Source organism: Tachyglossus aculeatus, chromosome 2, assembly GCF_015852505.1.
Source record: "Tachyglossus aculeatus isolate mTacAcu1 chromosome 2, mTacAcu1.pri, whole genome shotgun sequence".
In the NCBI taxonomy this organism is placed as follows: Eukaryota; Metazoa; Chordata; class Mammalia; order Monotremata; family Tachyglossidae; genus Tachyglossus; species Tachyglossus aculeatus.
Window position 1 is genome coordinate 137,931,752 of NC_052067.1, and position 19,079 is coordinate 137,950,830.

General features: G+C 46.0%; 1 protein-coding gene across 1 annotated transcript in view; it reads right to left on the minus strand.

Annotated features, from left to right (window-relative positions):
- The window catches only part of RRM1 (ribonucleotide reductase catalytic subunit M1), a 33,694-nt gene extending 14,928 nt beyond the window's left edge, over window positions 1–18,766 (minus strand). The window contains exons 1-7 of the mRNA XM_038767887.1: window positions 18,542–18,766; window positions 11,828–11,916; window positions 10,170–10,347; window positions 8,553–8,653; window positions 7,818–7,877; window positions 5,190–5,229; window positions 3,923–4,085 (exon numbers count right to left, since the gene is read on the minus strand). Coding sequence (XP_038623815.1) covers window positions 3,923–4,085; window positions 5,190–5,229; window positions 7,818–7,877; window positions 8,553–8,653; window positions 10,170–10,347; window positions 11,828–11,916; window positions 18,542–18,560 — 650 coding nt within the window. The 5' untranslated portion in view covers window positions 18,561–18,766. The remainder of the gene's footprint in view (window positions 1–3,922; window positions 4,086–5,189; window positions 5,230–7,817; window positions 7,878–8,552; window positions 8,654–10,169; window positions 10,348–11,827; window positions 11,917–18,541) is intronic.
- Between the last annotated feature and the right edge of the window lie 313 nt (window positions 18,767–19,079).

Sequence of the window (19,079 nt, forward strand, 5' to 3'; positions counted from 1 at the left end):
CAGTATTTATTGAGTGCTTACTGTGTGCAGACCATGTACTAAGCATATGGAAGAGTACAACAGAATATGGAGGCACAATCCCTGCTGCCCTCAAGGAGCTCATAATCCAGCAGGGGAAAGAGATACAAAAATAAATTGCGGGCAGGAGGAGATAGAGTATAAAGATGAAAATACACTATGAAGAGTATTTCTTTAAATTTCTTGTACGGCCTTGCCTGAGTTCCTTCAGTCCTGTGAAAGGGATGGGCCAGGCTAACCTCCAAAGCTGTGGAATGGGCCTGCTAATAACACATTCCAGGGCAAGTGCTCATCCTTGGACATGCCATAAAGTTCCACATTGTTTAACTTCGCACCCGGGGGCTCTAAGGCAGGGATCAGCAACCCATGGGTCAGGAGCCAAAGCTGGCTCTTCTTGGAACCAAACTGGAAGTTTGGTGGTGGGGGCAGAGAGCGGGGCCTTGTCCACGTCCTTGGACTAAGAGGGCCCCCAGTGAACACCTCACAAGGCTCAGGGTCGCTATCCTGCTCAGAGGCACTGAGAACTCCTCACCCTCGGCTTCAAGGCTCTCCATCACCTCGCCCCCTCCTACCTCACCTCCCTTCTCTCCTTCTACAGCCCAGCCCACACCCTCCGCTCCTCTGCCGCTAATCTCCTCACCGTGCCTCGTTCTCGCCTGTCCCGCCGTCGACCCCTGGCCCACGTTATCCCCCTGGCCTGGAATGCCCTCCCTCTGCCAAGCTAGCTCTCTTCCTCCCTTCAAAGCCCTACTGAGAGCTCACCTTCTCCAGGAGGCCTTCCCAGACTGAGCCCCCTCCTTCCTCTCCCCCTCCCCATCCCCCCGCCTTACCTCCTTCCCCTCCCCACAGCACCTGTATATATGTATATATGTTTGTATGAATTTATTACTCTACTTATTTATTTATTTTATTTGTACATATTTATTCTATTCATTTTGTTTTGTTCTCCGTCTCCCCCTTCTAGACTGTGAGCCCGCTGTTGGGTAGGGACTGTCTCTCTATGTTGCCAACTTGTACTTCCCAAGCGCTTAGTACAGTGCTCTGCACACAGTAAGCACTCAATAAATACGACTGAATGAATGAAGCACTGCCACAACTTATCTAAAAGCAGGAGCAGAGGGTCCCAGTCAGGTGGGCTCCAACCAGCCCATGGATGAGGGGGGGGACGAGAGGGATATCAGCAATGTCCGGCCTGTCTGCGGTCTCCACCAGGAGGGGCAGGTGGGGGCCAACCCTCGGGGCCACTCAAGACGGCTCAGCCTGGGCTGTTTAGACGAGGGAAGCCTAGCCCTGTCCCACCCAGGGGTGGAGGAGGGTCTTCCCATTCCTTTGCAGAGGGGAATTCCCACCTGCTGTGGAAGCAGGTTAGCAGCTCTAAGGGGTCAGGACAGAAAGGGGGCTAGCAGCAGAAAGCCCCAGGAAACCAGTGCAGCCCAAACCCGCTCCAAGCTGGAAGGAGCTGCACCCACCTGCCTCAGAGATGCTTCTGCAGGCCCCAAGAGAGGGGCTCCCGTCCGCTGCCAATGGGTCCAGATGGTGAGAAACAGGCCGCATCACTGCTGCCTATGCCCGGCTGGTGGACATGGCCATTTCATGCCGGGAAGCAGATTAGAGGGACAGGCAAAGGAACAGACTAACCTCCCCCACCACTGGCCTGATCCATCACCCCTCCTTTTCCATCCCCTCTCTTCCCTTAGAGAAGAGGCTTGACCCAGCACATAGATCATAGGCCTGGAAATCAGAGGACCTGAACCCTAATCCCAGCTCTGCCACTTTTTTTTTTTTGATAGCATTTATTAAGCACTTACTGTGTGCAAAGCACTGTTCTATGCGCTGGGGAGGTTACAAGGTGATCAGGTTGTCCCACGGGGGGCTCACGGTCTTCATCCCCATTTTACAGATGAGGGAACTGAGGCTCAGAGAAGTGAAGTGACTCGCCCAAAGTCACACAGCTGGCAATTGGCAGAGCCGGGATGTGAACCCATGACCTCGGAATCCAAAGCCTGTGCTCTTTCCACTGAGCCACGTTGCTTCTCACTTGTCTGCTCTGTGACCTTGGGCAACCCACTTCACTTCCCTGAGTCTCAGTTACCTCATCTTGAAAATGGGGACTAGGACTGAGCCTTATGTGGGACATGGACTGTGTCTAACCTGATTAGTTTGTATCCACCCCAGAGCTTAGCACAAGGGCTGGCATAGAGTAAGTGCCTAACAAATACCACAATTATCATTATTATTATTTATTTTCCCTTCCTTCAGTCCTGCTCCCCTTCCTTCCCCTCTCCCTCATGGTACCTGCAACTTTCGCTGTGACGCAGCCCTGCAGGGCAATGACATCATCACAATGCCCCATTTACAGCACAACCATGTCGTCACGTGGGAGCCCCACGAAACCAAACAGGCCCGAGCCAGGACACTGGGGATGTTAATCTGCTCCAGCCCCCACCAAGTGGGCACTGGGCGGCAGAGGGTGAGCCGTTGAAAACCATTAGATTCACCACAAAGTAAATTATACTATGTGTGTTTCAACTGTACAGTTGGTTTTTGGGCGTCAAAGGCTCACAGGCTTCATTTTGCTTGGCTCTACTGCACAAAGAGGCCGTCGATCCCCAATCTAAGAAATACTTGGACCAGAAATCCCCTATGTCCTGTGGCTTAGTTCACTGGCCATTTCTTGGCTTCATAACATTCATTCATTCAGTTGTATTTATGGAGCACTTACTGTGTGCACAGCAATGTACTAAGCGCTTGGAAAGTACAATACAGCAATAGAGACAACCCCTGTCCACAACGAGCTCACTAAGCACATACTACACACCAAGCACTGTCCCTCCCTCTGCTCAAACCACTCCCTGCAGCACTTTTGTATATACATATTTATTATTCTTATTTTATTAATGTGTATATATCTATAATTCCATTTATTTATAATGATCCTATTGATGCCTGTCTACTTGTTTTGTTGTTCTAGACTGTGAGCCTGTTGTTGGGTAGGGACTGTCTGTTGCCGAATTGTAATAATAATAATGATGGCATTTGTTAAGCGCTTACTATGTGCAAAGCACTGTTCTAAGCGCTGGGGAGGTTACAAGGTGATCAGGTTGTCCCACATGGGGCTCACAGTCTTAATCTCTATTTTTACGGATGAGGTAACTGAGGCACAGAGAAGTGAAGTAACTTGCCCATTGTACTTTCCAAGCCCTTAGTACAGTGCTCTGCACACAGTAAGCGCTCAATAAATACGACTGAATGAATGAATGAAAGGTGGAACATAGCCCCTGTCCCACATGGGGCTCACAGTTTCAATCCCCATCTGACAGCTGAGGTAACTGAGGCCAAGAAGTGAAGTGACTTGTCCAAGGTCACACAGCAGACAAGTGGCAAAGCCAGAATTAAAACCCAGGTCTTTCTGACTCCCGGGCCCAAGTTCTATCCACTAGGCCACGCTGACCTCTCATCTCCCAGAAGTTCGGAACCTAGCAACTCCCCTACAGCCCTGATGGATATGCTCTGAATGCCAACCTGCCACTGCCTCAGCCTTCTGGCGATAGTTCAAGGACCTCAGGTGATCTTTGCATGACTGGCCAAACTGTTTCCATTCTGTTGGGATCATTCCTGGAGAAATCCATGGACAAGCAATGTGTCTGCCTGTTGTAATACTGTAAACTCCCAAGCGCTCAGTTCAGTGCGTTGCACACAGTAAGCGCTCAATAAATATGACGGAGTGAATCAATCAATCAATCAATCGTATTTATCGAGCGCTTACTATGTGCAGAGCACTGTACATAGTACAGTGCAGAGTACATAGTGCAGAGTGAATGAATGGTTTCCTCGGGTCACGGGTTAAGTCTCCTAGCCAGGAGCCCCTGGGGGGGGTAGGAGACAAGGGGTCAATCTGAGATACCTGGAGAGCTGTGGACGGTTGGTGCCAGCATTGAAGAGCGTAGGGGAGGCATGGGTGAACCACCTCTCAGACAGAAGGTTGTAAGTCTCAATCGCAGCGTCAATATCCTCTTCATGAATCCCCACAGCGACTCTCATTAGCATATGCTGAGGTCGCTCGGCAACTGAAGGCAAGAACAAGACAGTGATTCTAGCAAGACGTATCATACAACTGAAGCACATTTGGGGCACCTACTTTTGTTTAAAAGGAAAGACATGGTATAAGGACATAAGAAAAAATTCAGAGGACATCGGAGGATGGTCTCAAACATTTGTCTGGAGTAAAGAGCAAATGTAGCCACATTTCCGGATGCTTTTCGCCATTTTGGTCCTACACTGAAAGAACAGCATTGCCTAGTGGAAAGAGGGTGGGCATGGGAGTCAGGTGACCTTGGGCAAGTCATTTAACATCTCTGGGCCTTGGTTTCCTCATCTGTGAAATGGGGACTCAATACCTGCTCTCCCTTCTCTTTAGTCTGAACCCCATATGGGACAGGGATTGTGTCTGACCTGATTATCGTGTCTCTAACCTAGTGCTTAGAAGAGTGAGCCCCACGTAGGACATATGTATATGTACAGGACACTTGTATATATGTATATGTGTTTGTACATATTTATTACTCTATTTATTTTACTTGTACATATTTATTCTATTTATTTTATTTTGTTAATATGTTTTGTTGTCTGTCTCCCCCTTCTAGACTGTGAGCCCGCTGTTGGGTAGGGACCGTCTCTATATGTTGCCAACTTGTACTTCCCAAGCGCTTAGTACAGTGCTCTGCACACAGTAAGCGCTCAATACGACTGAATGAATGAATAAACAGTGCTTGGTGCATAGTAAGCATCTAACTACCACTATTATAATTATTATTACTACTATTAATAACAACCAAAGCACTACCAGAGGGTCTACCTTTGCATAGCTCCTACACATATCCCATCACCTCTCTGGTCCTTGGTCAAGATTGGGCTAGCCCAGCAAAGAAGAGAGACAATATGGGTGGGGAATTGATTCTTCCCCCATGGATACGTGAATTGGTTTCTTTATAACAGGCATGTCCAGAACCTTTTGAATCCCACGAAAAATCACTCTAATCTCCAGTTACTCATAAAACGGTAAGTCAGAGAGCAATGACGGAACTTTTCCCACCCTTGAGCAAGGTCGAGGTAATGACAGTAATACAGCACAAATACAAACTCATCACAAGCACAGGGCTGCCTTTAGTTACCTTTTCCATTGATCTTCAGCAAGTAGGAGCGCTCCAGGGTCTGAAAGAGAGAAAACCAAAGCAGCCCTCATAAGTCGCTCCAATTTTCCCTCAACAAGCCACGCATCAAAAGACCAACCTTTTGAAATAAGGCAGACCCTGGTTAATTTTTTTTTTAAAGAAAACTGCAGTGGAAATCCCCATGAAATTGGGATTCGGAGGTGAGAGTGGCCCACCCCTTTTCCTCCCCACTTGCCACCATGGAGGAGGGGGTGTGGCAAAGACTCCCCTCCCTGGCTAGTAATAATCAAAGATGGATTGTCTTCTTGTCAACTGGAGGAAATTAGAGTGCTGGGATAAACTCTGGCCCTTTTTTATAGGGCTCTTATCTCCAGGCTTTTGCTGGTAACACTTTTCACACCTGTGAAAATTGCATGTGCAATTTAAGGAATTTGTTATCCCTACTGTTATCCCCAAAGCTGGTAATGATTGAAAATGGCAACCTAGTCACTGATCTAAGTTGGGAAGCTTGTTTATCGTTCAGCACTGGGAAGCTTGGAATTGCCAATTACTCATCCCCCCTTCAAAGCCTTGCTGGAGGCACATTTCCTCCAAGAGGCCTTCCCAGACTAAGCCCCACTTTTCCTGTCTCCCACTCCCTTCTGCATGGCCCTGACTTGCTCCCTTTGCTCTTCTCCTATCTCCCACCCCACAGCACTTACATATATATCTGTCATTTTATTTATCTGTATTGATGTGTGTCTCCCCAGCCTTTAGACTGTGAGCTCGTCGTAGGCAGGGATGGTCTCTTGCTATATTGTAATTTCCCAAGCGCTTAGTACAGTGCTCTGCAGACAGTCAGTGCTAAAAAAATGCAACTGAATTGGAGACAGGGTGCACAAAAACCATCTGCCCACCTGATAGAACCACTCTTTTCATTCATTCATTCTTTCAATCGTATTTATTGAGCGCTTACTGTGTGCAGAGCACTATACTAAGCGCTTGGGAAGTACAAGTTGGCAACATATAAAGACGGTCCCTATCCAACAGCGGGCTTACAGTCTAGACGGAGGAGACAGACAACAAAACAAAACACATTAACAAAATAAAATAAATAGAATAAATATGTACAAGTAAAATAGAGTAATCAATACGTACAAACATATACATATATACAGGTGCTGTGGGGAGGGTGAGGAGGTAAGGCGGGGGAATGGGGAGGGGGTGGAGGGGGAGAGGAAGAAGGGAGCTCACTCTGAGAAGGCCTCCTGGAGGAGGTGAGCTCTCAGTAGGGCTCTGAAGGGAGGAAGAGAGCTAGCTTGGCGGATGTGGGGAGGGAAGGCATTCCAGGCCAGGGGGAGGATGTGGGCCAGGGGTCGACGGCAGGACAGGCGAGAACGAGGCACAGTGAGGAGGTTATTGGCAGAGGAGCGGAGGGTGTGGGCTGGGCGGGAGAAGGAGAGAAGGGAGGTGAGGTAGGAGGGGGCGAGGTGATGGAGACACTTGAAGCCGAGAGTGAGGAGTTTCTGCTTGATGCGTAGGTTGATTGGTAGCCACAAGAGATTTTTGAGGAGGGGAGTAACATGCCCAGAGCATTTCTGCACAAAGACGATCCGGTCAGCAGCGTGAAGTATAGATTGAAGTGGGGAGAGACAGGAGGATGGAAGATCAGAAAGGAGGCTGCTGCAGTAAACCAGTCGGACTCTTTCACCAAACCGCTGCAACTCCCAGTGTTCTACCTGGTGCGGGGAGGAGCTCAAAGTCTTCTGCCCTCCCAAAAGCAATATTCAGTTTTTACTGTTGTTGTTAGTGGGGTGGGTTTTTTTTTGTCTAAATTAAATCCACCCTCTCCATTCCTTCCCTGAGCATCTGTGACCTTCCTTACATTTCCCTTCAGATTGTTAGGACTCAGTGGGTCACGGGAATGTTTCCGAATCAATCTCTCATCAGCATAATGTTTCTCAGATCTTAAGCACTTCTTAAATGTTATTACTACTATTATAAACTATTCCCCAAATGTATTTTAAAATACTCGTTGCAATTTCACTGTTGGCTGTTGCATTCTATTTTGGGGAACAAACGAGTAGGTTTCAAGTCACAGGAGAAAAATGAAAAAAAAAAACTAAACTAAAAAAAAATACTAAAACAAACTCCATAAGCAACTCAGGGCATCGATGATAAATTCTGTAATAACACGTCCCATTCAGAAGTCACCTAAAGCAGCACTAAGAAAAAAACAGATGACCCACATCCAGGACAAGAGCGTCTACTGTACCATTTTCTAAATATTCCCAGTATCTACTCTTGCACAGGAAGAAAGAAGGCAAAGAGTGTGGCCTAGTGGAAAAAGCACAGGCTTGGGAGTTGGAGGACTTGGGTTCTAATCCAGGTTCTGCCACTTGTCTGCCATGTGACCTTAGGCAAGTCATTTAACTTCTCTATGCCTCAGTTACTTCACATGGGGATTACGCGGACTAAGACTGTGAGCCCGACATGGACTGTATCTAAACTAATTAGTTTATATCTACTCAATCCATCCATCCAGACTTCAGTACTATTTTGGGTACATAGTAAGCGTTTAACAAATACCATTAAAAAAACTACAAAAGTGCTGTCAACGTCTTTGCATTCACACACCCCAATCTTTACCTTAAAGCCAAAGTAGTTATAAGAGAAGTCTCGGTCATAGATAATGGCAGAGTTGAGGCGCTGGAGAAAAAAGAGCAGTTAGATGAAACCATTATATTACTTGGCCCACAATTAACCAGATGACTTCACATGACTTAAAAAATTAAATATTCACACTATTCTATCGCTTCTTGACTTTTAAGTGTTAAGCGTCAAGAAGGCAGGGATTGTGTCTTCTAGATGACCTGTAGGGTACCTTGCCCGTAAGGACTGCAAAGCAGAGTAGCCTAGAGGACAGAGCCCCGACCGGCTTGCGAGTCAGAAGGACTTGAGTTCTAACTCTGGCTCCGTCACTTGTCTGCTGTGTGACCTTGGACAAATCACTTCACTTCTCCGGGCCTCGTTTACCTCATCTGTAAAATAGGGGTTAAGACTGCGAGCCCCATGGAAGACAAGGACTGTGTCCAATCTGATTAGCTTGTTTCTATTCCAGCACTTTATACAGTGGCTGGCATATAGTAAGCACTTTAACAAATAACAAATAAGCACTTAACAAATAACAAAGAAAGATTTTCAATGAATAAATGGTGATGGCGCTTAACTCTGAGAAGATAAAATGGAAGGTTGGGGTTCATTTTTTATTTTAACAATTTGCACATGAAATGCCACTGAGCACAAGAGAGCACAACTTGGGGCCCGAAAGGGTTATTTTTAACAAAGGCCTCCTTAAAACCTGGGTCCAGGAGTTTTACCTACATCTTTATTTGCCAACACAATGTCCAGTGTTGTCTTTGCGACCATAGGCGAGTGTTTGCCGTTATGAGGATTTATGTAGTTGTAGAGATCTTCCATCACATCTGAAAAATACATTTCAGAGAAGTAGTAAATAAAGCCCTGTAGTTCAAATCTGCAAACAGCAGTCTAAAAAGAAAAGGTTTCCTGCCCCCATTAATTCAGAACACCCAAGTCCCAACAAGCCAACACCTACCCTTTAATGCTTATGCTCATGTGTATGTTTTTATTTATTTCTAGTCAGTTATTTATTCAACTATTTCATCCTGGGAATTCAGTCATTTCATTTTTGTACTACTCCTTGCTATTTATCTTTATTCTTCCCCCTTCCGCTCCCATTTGTAAATAATTTTTGTCAGTCCGTATCCATTAGATTGCAAATTCTTTAAGGCCAGGAAGGGAATGTGTCTTGCTACTGTGGGATTATTATTTTTATTACTGTGGCATTTGTTAAACTGTATGTGTCAAGCACTGTTCTAAGCACTGGGGTAGACACAAGTTAAGCAGGTCCGACACAGTCCCTGTCCCACAGGGAGCTCACGACCTATTCTCCCAAGCACTTAGTACAGTGCTTAGCACTTGGTAGGTGTTCAATAAACCCCATTTGTTGATTTGTATTTTAATGTTTCCTTTCCTACCCTTTTACATTTTTATTGTTTCTTTCTCCACAAAAATTAGCTGACCTGGGCAAATTTATCTCAAAAGAATAGAAAGTCGGAGGAACAGTAAAAGGATATTTTTTAAAAAAACTGGAGGCCCCTGGTGACATGTGTTCTAGGGCACTTAAGAAACTGGTGGATGTTATGAAACTACAACACATTATGTTGAAAACTCTCAGAGGGCTAGAAAAGGGCACTTGGGTCATTTTTAAAAAGGAGAAAAGGGAAGACTTGTAATTTCAGACTGGTTATTTTAAAATCGATAACTGGAACAGACTGTAAACTCAGGGACTTGTGATTTCTACTTTTGGTGACACCACTAACCTGTTGTGTGACTACTCAATGCTCCCGTGCCCCACTGCCCTCATCTTATCTAAGGGGGAAGAGGAAATTGAGACTTATCAGCACACTAGATAATATTAATATTAGGTGAGAGTTAACACTGAATGTGTATATGGGGAAACAGAACGTGGTTCTAGCTAAAATCAATGGATTAAAACAGAAAACCCCCCCAGACCATTCAATGCTCTGGGGTTGGGAAGTGGACAAGACCATGATAGTGATGACAGTAATGACGATAATAAAGTACTTGTTAAGCACTATATGCCAAGCACCGTACTAAGCCCTGGGGTAGATGCAAGATAGCCAGGGATGATACAGTCCTATCCCAGAGGCTCAGTCTAGAGAAGGAAAATGGGTATTGAACAGATACACCAGACGGACGGACGGACAGGGACACGCACGCACACACACACAGACACACACCCCCCCCACCCCAATGAGAGGCAGCTAAGGTACTTCAAAACACAAGAAAACTCCATCCTGACTACCCACCGGTTCTCTCAGTACCCCTATCTCATTGATTGACTGACTGATTCTTGAGCAGAGCATAGTGGACTTTCTGCCCCCAACTCCAACTCACCACTGAACACTTTCTTTGTTTCTTTGTGCAAATTAGAGACAGCAATCCTCGCTGCTAGGATGGCATAGTCTGGATACTTAGTAGTCAGGGTCGCAGCTGTTTCAGCAGCCAGCGTATCTAGTTCCACCGTGGTGACCCCGCTGTATAAACCCTGGATTACTTTCATGGTGATCTGAGCCTGGAGGGAAAAAAGTCACAGGTTATTTTCTCTCTTTCTCAAAAGTGATTAAGAATCCAGGGCCTACATAAGATCCAATAAAGATGACCTCCTCTGAAAAAATGCACTGCCCCAGAGCTTTACATTTTTAGAGAGAGGAATTTTTTTAAGGAGCATGAGGGAAGCTGACCATGATGGCTCACAATCATGTGATTAGGCACCAATAGTGTAGATGGTAAGAAACGAGATGTAATTCCTCGGTCAGACCAATGGTCCACCCAGATCAGTATTCCGGAGGTTAATGATTAGGGATGTGTCATACAATAATAATAACAGTTGTGGTATTTGTTAAGCGCTTACTATGTCAGGCACTGTTCTAAGTGCTGGGGTAGATACAAGATAATTGGGCTGGACAACCAGTCCCTGTCCCACATGGGGCTCACAGTCTTAATCCCCATTTTACAGATGAGGGAAGTGAGGCACAGAAAAGTGAAGTGACTAGTCCAAGGTCACACAGCAGACAAGTGGTGGAGCCAAGATTAGAACCCAGGTCTTTCTGACTCCCAGGCTCACTCTCTATCCACTAGGTCACACTGCTTCTCTGTTCAATCTTCTTCTCACCCAACTGCCACTTCCACCCTTCCACATTATCTAAGCAATCACTTAAGTACACATTCGTGTACCTGTTCCCCTCCTACTTAGCCTGTAAGCCCCACATGGGACCTATCTTGTATTTACCCCAGTGCTGAGTACAGCGCTTGGCACATTAGTAAGCGTTTGACCAATACCCCAATTATCACCTCTCTTTATATTCCTACCTGTACCTTATTTTAGTGTCTGCTACTCTCCGCAGTGTTCGTTCAGTGTTCTGCACACACTAGGCGCTGTACTGATTGATATCACTGATAGAATGATTCAGTAGCTGCTGTCTAGTCCTGATAAAAATGATCAATCTGGGCCCTCAATTGTTCAAACACACTGTGGAGAATTGGTACTTATGTCAAACTGAAGCCATTAACACCATGTTATTCTGAACTCCACCCTCTAGAAGGGAGTAGGGGAACTCCCTAAGCAGAGGCCCATCTCTACCATCAAGGGAAACCTTGACTGGGGAAAAAATTTTAAGCTGTAAACCCAAGGGTTTTATTCCAGAAAATTCCAAAAACCTAGGGTTCTGGGGAAAGAAAAGTGAATTTGAATAAAAATAACTGCTCTGTGAAGTCTTTGATCCTATTCAGAGAAGGTAGCGTGGCTCAGTGGAAAGAGCACGGGCTTTGGAGTCAGAGGTCATGGGTTCAAATCCCAGCTCTGCCACTTGTCAGCTGTGTGACTTTGGGCAAGTCACTTAACTCCTCTGTGTCTCAGTTACCTCATTTGGAAATTTGGGATTAAGATTGTGAGCCGCCCCCCGTGGGACAACCTGATCACCTTGTAACCTCCCCAGTGCTTTGCACATAGTAAGCGCTTAATAAATGCCATTAAAAAAAAAAGAGTTGCTTACTGGATCAACGAAGTCCATGTTAAGACCATAGCAGAGCTTCTGGATCCGAGAAGTGATTTTGTCAAACATAACCCGCTCCTGGCGGCCATCTGCAAAAAATCAATCATACACTTTGCATTAAGACTTGATACGGCAACTGTTTCAGGGAAACGCACCCATCCCCTTAGCTCAAAGTTTAAGCGACACTTGAGATCGTTCTACTAAATTTCTGCTGGTCTTCACTCAGTTCTTCAAAGGTATATTGATGCTTAAGGACTTTTAAATGACTACTTGTTCAAGCCTATAGAAAAGATTGATTTTATTCGTTTTCGTTAGCTCCGTAATTCAGACTATGTAGCCAGGATGGTAGGACTGTGCTAAACATTAATACTGATCAGTAATGGAGAAATACTGTGCACGCCAATGCTTATGTTTCTAGAGCCACACACCACCAAATGTTAGAAGCCAGGAGAAAAACTGCTAGATTGTCTTCTAAACCCTGATTTTAAAATAAGCTCTAAATCTTGCCCTGAAGGCTAACAGACGGGAAATTCAGCAATCTGAGAAAAACTGAGAATGAAACTTCTGATGACTTGTAAAACCATCAGTTTGTAAATTAACAAGTTTCTGCTAACACTTCTGCTATTCTTAATTGCTCTTGGGATGTAAACTTCTTTTTTAAGAGTCAGTTGAACACCATCCTGAATTTTTCAGCATTTTCAAATATCCTAAGATGCTTTCATATCAATAACCTTATTTTATCCTCACAACATACCTGTGAAGTAGGCAAGTAGGAGGCTATTATTACCCCCATTTTCAGATGAGGAAACTGAGGCTTCTAGAGGTTAAGTGATTTGGCTGAAGTTGCAGAGTAGACCAGGGACAGAGCCAAGACAAAAACCCAGCATTCTTAATTCCCAGACCCAGGCTCTTCCCATTACACCATATGTATCAGTATCTTCTTTAGAGCAAGAAATGGGCCACTGAATTCTACACCATCCAAGGCTCCAAAGTTCTTCAAATGCAGTAAAAAAGAGAATGAATATAACAACCTATGCATTCATTTTTAGCATAAGGTTACTTACACACACACACACACACACACACACACACACACACACACACACACACACACACACACACACACACACACAAAATGAACCCCTGGAGAAACTCAGAATAATGTGTTCAAACCTCACGCTCCGATATGGTTCCCAACCACCTAAAGGAGGTGTAAAAAACACCCAATTTAAACATTCAAACCTCAGGATTTGAGAATGCTCCAGTGAGTGAAGTGCTACCCAACTTTACTTTTTCTTTTCCTGTGAAATTCTTCATATATTCCCAGTTGTCCAAGTCCAAGAGAGAGCATGTTAAAATCATTTTCAAGGGCTGTTGAAATTAATTTGCAACTTACAGGCCTAATCTAGAACAGTGTGATCCACAAATTTAAGTACCATAGATGACCAAAGAGACTTTTGAAGAACTAAGCATGTTCATGAGTCCTTGTGAATGTTCCTTACTAACATCAGAACAATTATTGTGTACTTTCCTATAAAAATAACAATAATTATGGCATTTGTTAAGCACTTACTTTGTGGCAGGCACTATTCTAAGCACTGGGATGGATACAAGCAAATCAGGTTGGACAGAGTCCCTGTCCCAAATGGGGTTCACAATCTCATTCTCCAATTTATGGATAAGGTAATGGAAACACAGAGAAGTTAAGTGACTTGCCCAAAGTCACACAGCTGACAATTGGCAGAGCTGAGATTTGAACCCATGACCTCTCTGACTCCAAAGCCCGTGCTCTTTCCATTGAGCCAATATACCATAATTAAGAGATAAGGGGTGGAACTTAACACATAATGGAAGCAAGTGAAAGAGCAATTGCTTGACAGGAGAATGGAAGGATAGTTAAATACGCATAAATAAAGTAGTGCAGAGGGTGGCTGTTGGGAAGCAGTGTGGTCTAAGTGGATAGATTATGAATCTGGGAGTCAAAAAGTCCTGGACTCTGTCAGTTGTCTGCTGGGTGACCTTGGGTGAGTCACTTCACTTCTTGGGGCCTAAATCACCTCACCTGTAAAATGGGGATTAAGACTGTGAGCCCCAAGTAGGACACGGACTGTGTCCAACCTGATTATCTTGTATCTACCCCAGCTCTTAGTGCAGTGCTTAACAAATACCATAAAAGACAAAATGTCTCCTACAGGAGATGGGTATTCAGAAGGGTTTTGAAAGATCGGGAGGGCTGTTGTCTGGCAAAGTATGAGGGGTAATTCCAGGGGAATGGCTGAGCAAGTAGAGTCAGGAGATACAGTACAAAGGGGAGCTCGGAAGGATCAGAGAAGTAGTGTGGCTCACTGGAAAGAGCACGGTCTTGGGAGTCAGAGGTCATGGGTTCTAATCCCGGCTCCGCCATTTACTGGCTATGTGACTTTGGGCAATTCACTTCATTTCTCTGTGTCTCAGTTACCTCATCTGGAAAATGGGGATTAAGACTGTGAGCTTCACGTGGGACAATCTAATCACCTTGTATCCCTCAGCGCTTAGAACAGTGCATTGCACATAGTAAGCACTTAAAAAATACCATTATTATTATTATCAAAGAGCCCAAACTTCAGTGGGTGAGGAGAGCTGATTACACAATAGCTGGGCTGAAGGGAAGCCAAATGAAGGAACTCCAAACTGGGGACTGCTAAACACCTGCTCCCTATGGGCAGCGATTTAATCTACCAACTCTGTTGTATTGAACTCTCCCCAGCGTTTAGTACAGTGCTCTTCACATTGTAAGCACTCAATTACCACCTAGTGACTAACTGATCTGACCTCCTGCAAAGGCGGGAGGATTGAAGTATTTTGTGCACAAAAAATGTGAGGGCATGTGCTGGGAGAGGGGATCTGGCTTGGGCATGAAAACTGGCCGGAACCTCCCTAAAAGCCTGTCCCGGTTTTCCTACAAACGGAATCCTGGTCCAATGGGCTCAGAAAGAGGGGAAGCCACCCACGCCCTGGGGCAATTTCTAGAGGGGGTCCATCTCCCGACCCCTGGTCTGATTTTCTTGCAACCCCCGGCCCGGAGGGGGCGATTCATTCATTCAATCTTATTTATTGCGCGCTTACTGTGTGCAGAGCACTGTACTAAGCGCTTGGGAAGTACAAGTTGCCAACATATAAAGACGGTGCCTACCCAACAACGGGTTCACAGTCTAGAAGGGGGAGACAGACAACAAAACAAAACATGTAGACAGATGTCAAAGTCGTCAGAACAAATGTTGGGAGGGAAGGAATAGTAGGAATAATAATCATGATAATAATAATAGCATTTGTTAAGTGCTTACTATGTGCCAGGAATTGTACTAAGCACTAGTGTGAAGCAGGATGGCCTAGTGGCAAAAGCACGGGCTTGGGAGTCAAAGGTCGTGGGTTCTAATCTCTGCTCCACCACTTGTCTGCTGTGTGACCTTGGACAAGTCACTTAACTTCTCTGTGCCTCAGTTACCTCATCTGTAAAATGGGGATTAAGACTGTGAGCCCCACATGGGGCAACCTGATTACCTTATATCAATCCCAGCGCTTAGAACAGTGCTTTGCATATCATCATCATCATCAATCGTATTTATTGAGCACTTACTGTGTGCAGAGCACTGTACTAAGCGCTTGGGAAGTACAAGTTGGCAACATATAGAGACAGTCCCTACCCAACAGTGGGCTCACAGTCTAAAAGGGGGAGACAGAGAACAAAACCAAACATACTAACAAAATAAAATAGAATAGATATGTACAAGTAAAATAAATATAGTAAGCACACAAATACCGTCATCATTACTATTATTCTCTGTGACTCCGTTATCTCATCTGCAAAACGGGGATTAAGACGGCGAACCTCAGGTGGGACAGGGGCTGTGTCCAACCTGATGAGCCCGCTGTTGGGTAGGGACCGTCTCTATATGTTGCCAACTTGTACTTCCCAAGTGCTTAGTACAGTGCTCTGTACACAGTAAGTGCTCAGTAAATACGACTGAATAACTACCCCAGGGCTTGAAACAGTGCTTGGCACATATTAAGCGTTTAACAAATGCCCAGACTGAGCCCCTTCCTTCCTCTCCCCCTAGTCCCCCTCTCCATACCCCCATCTTACCTCCTTCCCTTCCCCAGAGCACCTGTATATATGTATATATGTTTGTACATATTACTCTATTTATTTATCTTACTTGTACATATCTATTCATTTTATTTTGTTAGTATGTTTGGTTTTGTTCTCTGTCTCCCCCTTCTAGACTGTGAGCCCGCTGCTGGGTGGGGACTGTCTCTATGTGTTGCCGACTTGTACTTCCCAAGCGTTTAGTACAGTGCTCTGCACACAGTGAGCGCTCAATAAATACGATTGATTGATTGATTGATTATGATTTAAGGTGCGAGTCGCAGGGAACCGCCCCCCTCCCCACCCGCCGCTGGGAAAGCGACCCTCTTGACTCAAAGGCCGTCGTGAGCCGGGGACGTGCCCGCTAATTCTATTGTACTGTGCTCTCCTAAGCGCTCGGCACAGTGCTCTGCACACTGTAATTGCTCAATAAATACCCCTGATTGACCGTAAGGTCCCTGAGGGCAGACTCCGCGCCTCCTCCTTCTACACATCGCTCAATCCATCCGCCGGAACAGCCGGGCTAAGCGCTACGCGCCAAAAGCGGAGGGCGCTCAGTAAATACCAGAGGCTGATTGACCGACTGACCGTCCGGGTGGGGAAAGGGCACTTGGGGTGGGGGGTGGGGTCAGCAGCCCCCACCCTGCTGGCTTCCTCTCTCTGCTGAGTCAGTCCCTCAACCCTTGTTTATTCATTTATTCAATCGTATTTATTGAGCGCTTCCTGGGTGTGGAGCACTGTACTGCGCGCTTAGAAAGGACAATTCAGCAACAACGGGCTCGAAGGGGGGAGACAGACACCAAAGCAGGCTTATTGAGCGCTTACAGAGCGCTGGGCACTTGAGTAAGCGCCTCCTGCTGCTCTCCCGCGCGGGAAACCCGCTACCCTCCCTCCTCACATCCGCCAAACTCCCTTCCCCCCTTCAAAGCCCTCCTGGGAGCTCACCTCCTCCAGGAGGCCTTCCCAGACTGAGCCCCCCTTTTCCTCTGCTCCTCCTTCCCTCCCCATCGCCCCCAGCCCTACCCCCTTCCCCTCCCCATAGCAGTTGTGTATATATGTTCATATTTATTGCTCTGTTCATTTTATTAATGATGTGTATATAGCTATAGCTCTATGTTGATGGTGTTGACACCTACTTGTTTTGTTGTCTGCCTCCCCCTTCTAGACTGTGAGCCCGTTGTTGGGTAGGGATGGTCTCTATCTGTTGCCGAACTGGACTTTCCAAGCACTTAGTCCAGCGCTCTGCACACAGTAAGCGCTCAATAAATGCGACTGAATGAATGAATCCAAAATCCCATTCATCTATTTTGATGCTATTCATGCCTGTCTACTTGTTTTGTTGTTTGTCTCCCCCTTTTACACTGTGACTCCGTTGGTGGGTAGGGGCCTTGGTGCCGAATTGTACTTCCCAAGCGCCTAGCACAGCGCTCTGCACACAGTAAGCGCTCAATAAATTTGACTGAATGAATAAATCTAAAATTCTATTGATCTATTTTGATGCTATTAATGCCTGTCTACTTGCTTGTTTCGTTGTGTGACCCCGTTGGTGGGTAGGGACTCTGGTGCCGAACTGTGTACTTTGCACAGTGCTCTGCACAAAGTAAGCGCTCAAAAATGCAACTGAATGAATGAACAAATCTAAAATTCTATTGATCTCTTTTGATGCTACTGATGCCTGTCTATTTTTTTGTTGTCTGCCTCCCCCTTTCACACTTGTGACCCCGTTGGTGGGTAGGGACTGTATCTGGAGCCGAATTGTACTTCAAAGGCGCTTAGCAATCAATCAATCGTACTTTGATTAGCTCTGCAATCAATCAATCGTATTTACTGAGCGTTTACTGTGTGCGGAGAACTGTACTAAGCGCTTGGGAAGTCCAAGTTGGCAACATACTGAGACGGTCCCTACCCAACAGTGGGCTCACAGTCTAGAAGGGGGAGACAGAGAACAAAATCAATCAATCAATCGTATTTATTGAGCGCTTACTGTGTGCAGAACACTATACTAAGCGCTTGGGAGGTACAAGTTGGCAACATATAGAGACGGTCCCTACCCAACAGTGGGCTCACAGTCTAAAAGGGGGAGACAGGGAACAAAACCAAACATACTAACAAAATAAAATAAACAGAATAGATATATACAAGTAAAATAAAGAGTAATAAAATAAATAGAGTAATTAAATAGAGTAATAAATAAGTACAAACATATATACATATATACAGGTGCTGTGGGGAAGGGAAGGAGGTAAGATGAGGGGGATGGATAGGGGGATGAGGGGGAGAGGAAGGGGCTCAGTCTGGGAAGGCCTCCCAGACAAACAAAAGATATTAACAAAATAGAATAGATCATCATCATCATCATCAATCGTATTTATTGAGCGCTTACTATGTGCAGAGCACCGTACTAAGCGCTTGGGAAGTACAAATTGGCAACATATAGAGACAGTCCCTACCCAACAGTGGGCTCACAGTCTAAAAGAATAGATATGTAAATAAATAGAATAGATACGCAGACAGTAAGCGCCCAATAAATACTGCTGGATGAATGAATACCCGGTGCGGTGCCCGTCCCCCGGCCTGCAGCCCCTCACCTCGCTTTATCACATGCATGGCGGCAACGCTGAGGATGGGTGGGGGGCTTGGGGGGTCTCTGTGTCTCTCTTTCTTTTTATCTCCCTCTCTTCTTTATCTGTCCGTTTCTGTCTTCCTCTCCCTTTGGGTGGCCAAAGTCCTTCGGCTCCGGTGTAGGCTCAGGGCCAGGCCCAGACGACAGGTCGGCCCGCGGGTAATCCAAACCTCCTTCCCGCTCCCGCCAACGGCGACAAGCAATGGCGGGGCGGCCCGGCGCCGTGACGCCACATCCGGCCCACTCCCGCGCCCAGCCCCGCCATGTTCATTCATTCCTATTTATTGAACGTTTCCTGGGTGCTGAACCCTCAACTAAGCGCTTGGAAAGTACAACTCGTCAATAACGTGGACCCCACACCCCGCCTTCTTTCTCGGAAGTGGTTCTTTTTATCTGCCCCGGGCCGCCTCAGCCCCGCCCAGGCCTCAGGCCTAGATGCCAAGATGGGGCCCGCCCGCGGAGGATTGTGGGAGAGGGGCGGCCTCCACCTCAGCTTGACCACA